This window comes from Coptis chinensis, chromosome 3 (assembly GCF_015680905.1).
Source record: "Coptis chinensis isolate HL-2020 chromosome 3, ASM1568090v1, whole genome shotgun sequence".
NCBI lineage: Eukaryota > Viridiplantae > Streptophyta > Magnoliopsida > Ranunculales > Ranunculaceae > Coptis > Coptis chinensis.
In genome coordinates, this window is record NC_141458.1 from 119,512,624 (window position 1) to 119,516,517 (window position 3,894).

At 36.0% G+C, this 3,894-nt stretch overlaps 1 protein-coding gene across 1 annotated transcript; it reads right to left on the reverse strand.

The window, feature by feature from the left end:
- Window positions 1–1,414: 1,414 nt before the first annotated feature.
- Window positions 1,415–3,678, reverse strand: LOC147513703 (putative (S)-N-methylcoclaurine 3'-hydroxylase isozyme 2). Its single transcript, XM_086599551.1, has 2 exons — window positions 2,748–3,678; window positions 1,415–2,341 (listed from the first exon to the last, which is right to left on the reverse strand). Exons 1-2 carry the CDS (start codon window positions 3,597–3,599, stop codon window positions 1,733–1,735), a joined length of 1,461 nt encoding a protein of 486 aa, XP_086455677.1. The 5' UTR covers window positions 3,600–3,678; the 3' UTR covers window positions 1,415–1,732.
- Window positions 3,679–3,894: the final 216 nt, after the last annotated feature.

Consider the following 3,894-nt stretch of genomic DNA (forward strand, 5'->3'; position numbering starts at 1 on the left):
TCCTTTAAAAATAGATGTTTAAATCATACTACAAGAGGTTTAAAGGTGCCTGTGCAATAGAGTTCTAACTTCTGATGCTTGTGGAGTCTAAAGAAATACTTCTGAGACGTCGAACAAAAGATACAACCAAGCAAGATTTTCTTGATGTTATAAGCTAATTATTTGCAAGTGAATAAATGTAGATACACTAATATAGGAAGCAACTAAAATACCTGAGCAATATCAGCCGTTTCTTCTGCTTCTTTAAGCCGGACAAGTAGCTCACCAGCGGGCTGTACAACCTCAACTGTATCTCTCAGTTGAGCCTGAAGTCCCTTATTTTTGTCCATCAAGTATAGTTTTTCTTTTTCTCTTTCAACTTTAAGTGCTGAAATTTCAGCAGCAAGCTAGGGAGTTAGTGGTCGTTTGTTTTTCTGAGCCTATGAATGCTGAATGCTGAATGCTGAATGGCTCATCCTCTGAATGCTAAATGCTGATTGTTGAATTCTTAAAAACATGTTTGTTTTCTCGTTAGAATAACCCGGCTCAAGGTCAATATAAATCATTCGCATAAATTTTACTCATGCTATCTATTTTAAACACTAACTTGATTTCTTGTTAAACAAAATATATATTATATTTGAGGAGAAGAGATGGATTATCGAAAAAAAATAAATGATAAATAAATTTATTTAAAATATGCTTTCACAAATATATTTTAACGGTTTATTTTCATATTTTGTTTATTTTCGTAATATATATATATGTAATTCTATTTTTAACAAAGTGGATATCATTCACCCAAAAATGAAAACCCGCGACGCCAACATCAAATTTTGAAGAACTTATTTCAAGCCCATAAAAGTCAAGGTAGAAAAAGTAGATGGGTTTTAAGATTGGGTTCTTAAGAAAAGGCAAGAATGACTTTTTGTTTCAAGTATTAAATTCAAAGATTCGTAAGAAATTTTTCGTCTAATGAATCTTTGAATGCTAAAAAAGTACCAATCAATGCTTAAACTACTTAAAAAAAACAAACAAGTTTTGAACCTCTGAATGCTTAAAACTTAAGTTTAAGAGGCTCTGAATGCTGAATTCAAAAAAAACAAACAACCCCTTAATGAACCTAGATTCAGCCCCATAACCCCTGCTTTTGCAGTTGCTTTTTTGACATTTTCTATGCCTTCTTGCATCTTTCGGTTCCTCGCAAGCAATGCAATATGCTTCTCCTCAAGCCCAGTATATTGTTCAAGAATACATGTATAGGAACTTGATTGCGAGAAGAAGTGCAATATGTTATTCTGATGTAATTGGAGGGCCCAAACACAAAATATGGTTTTTAGATCAATGTCAAACTTGTAATAAATATTTTATTTTTGGGGTAAATGGAAGTTGCCCGAGTACCAAAATGAAAATATAAAAAAGAGGATTCACCTCAAAACTCAAAAACAGAATTTATTTCTTTAATGATTGTTGTAATTCATTGATGTATTTATACCAGAATATTACGATCTAACTAACAATAACTAACTATGGCTTATTAGGATGAAATGTAACAGAAACGGTTTCAACAGAAAGCACCTGGAAGTCTTCAGTCTTTTGCCTCTGTCTTCAGTCCTTTGACTCTGTATTATGCTTATTACACAACGTCGACATCGGTTTAAAATGACATATTATTGAAGTACAACCTTCAATAAATTAAACAGTATGCTAAAGTACGAAAACGTAGCAATATCGTTCACATCGAGACTATCCATCACGTCTTTTTCACCTTAGGAATGAGGACCAGAGGTTTCTCTTTCTGCAGCGTTATACCAAAATTTTCATCCATGTCTAGCTCATTGGGAAGCATGCCATGTGGAAGAGACCAATCAAAGCAGTTGATCAAACAAGCGAGAATTAGAGGAACTTGTTTAGCAGCCATTGGCAGTCCGGGACAGAGTCTCCTTCCAGCACCAAAGGGTATGAATTTGAAATCGCCAGAGCTAATGTCCACACTTGAGCCAAGGAAGCGCTCGGGTCTAAAACTCAATGGATCTTCCCAACTACTGGGATCTCTTCCGATCGCCCATAAATTAACAGACACTTGAGAGTCTTTAGGAATGGTGTAGTTCATTACCTTGCATGTTTCCAGAGCTCTATGAGGAAGAAGAAGTGGTGCTGGAGGGTGTAATCTTAGTGTCTCATTTACAATGGCATGTAGATAAGTCAGGCGAGACAGATCAGACTCTTTAACTACACTTCCTTTGGTCTCTCTCTTAAGTTCATCACAAAGTTTTGTCATGGCCTCTGGATTTTTTATAAGCTGTGCTAAGGCAAACTCAACCGTTGTGGTACTAGTATCTGCACCAGCAAGGAACAATTCCTGCACAAGCAAAAAGAAATGTTTGATATCACCTTAGCTCTTTTGAAAACTAAATTATAAATAATTAAATACGAAAGACCCTTTATCAATCTTGAAACCATATTGTCTAGGTAGTTTTCTTCTTACTTTCTACATTTAAAAGATTCAAATACTGTGGTTTCAAGTAGTGTACTCCTGTTTCAGAAGTCTTTCCTTGTGTAACCTTACTTGATTATTAGATCTGGGTGTATTTGTATCCTCTCTCTGCCCTTACTGACTTGGCCGTCAAACTCTCGATGTGAGGACTTTTTGTTTTGTTAGAAAAAGAAAACACACAACATCACTGAATGCAGGGATCTCCAACACACGCATTGTGATGCAGGTATATGGAGAACTACATCAAACAGAATACACACACACAGATCACCTGAAGGAAGAAGTTGATTTGATCATCACCCAGCTCAGTTGCAAGCAAATCATCCAAGAAGTCTCTTTGCCTTGAAACTTCATTACCTTTATCCCTCCTTTCTTTTACGACAGTGTCCCATACACCACAGATCTGCCCAATCAATTTCTTGCATTTCTTGTTTATACCTTGAAGATCCGATCCGCCTAATATGGTATAGAAGTCTGCCAAATTAGGAGTAGAACTTAACTCAATAAACCTTCTCACAAGTCCTTTTAGCTCACGTTCATCACTATCTTCATCCAGATTAACCAGATCTTTTGATAAATATATGTTGCTCAATATGTTAAAAACAGTGGCAAAAACCACTTCTCCAATATTCACTAAAACACTTTCCTTCATAGCTAAAAACTCTACCAGTTCACTTATCTTTTTATCTCTCACAATTGCTTGTGACTCAATCGCTTTGGGTGAAAACAACCCCGTTCTGCAAAGCGTACGGAAATACTTCCATCGATCGTTGCAATCTTGCCATACCATTGTAAAATGCATTCTATCAGGATAAACAGTTATTGCATGTGGTACAAATCTAGCAGACAATAGTCTGTCATGGGTTTTGAGAATCTCGGTGGCAGCGGCCGCAGATGAACCGACGACAAGTAGTTGAGTTCCTAGTCGTAGAGATATGAGTGGACCATGGGCTTTTGCTAATTCGGCTATTGATATATGCGGTTTGCTTCCCATATTGAGAATGTTGCCTACGATTGGCCATGGAAATGGCCCAGGTGGAAGATTACTTGGAGACTTGATTTGCTTGAAAATTAGAAAGAGAAGTGGTGGAACAAGCAGGAGAAAGTAGTAGAAGATATTCATACCTCTTGAAACTACAATTGTTTCTTTCTTGTTCCAAAAACTTCCATAAAAAATTTGAACCGATACGTTCAAATTTATAAGAAAAAGGAACATGATCAGTAAACGCACTCATCTATCTCATCAACCAATTATAATGGCTTCCAATGGTCATGATAATTGGTAAAGGCATCGATCTATTCAACATCATTAAGTAATAAAATAATCATTGCTTTAACCATAAGAACTCCACAAATGACAAGACAAAACCACGGGTTAACAAAAGAATTTTCGAAACACCCATTAAATAAATAAAATT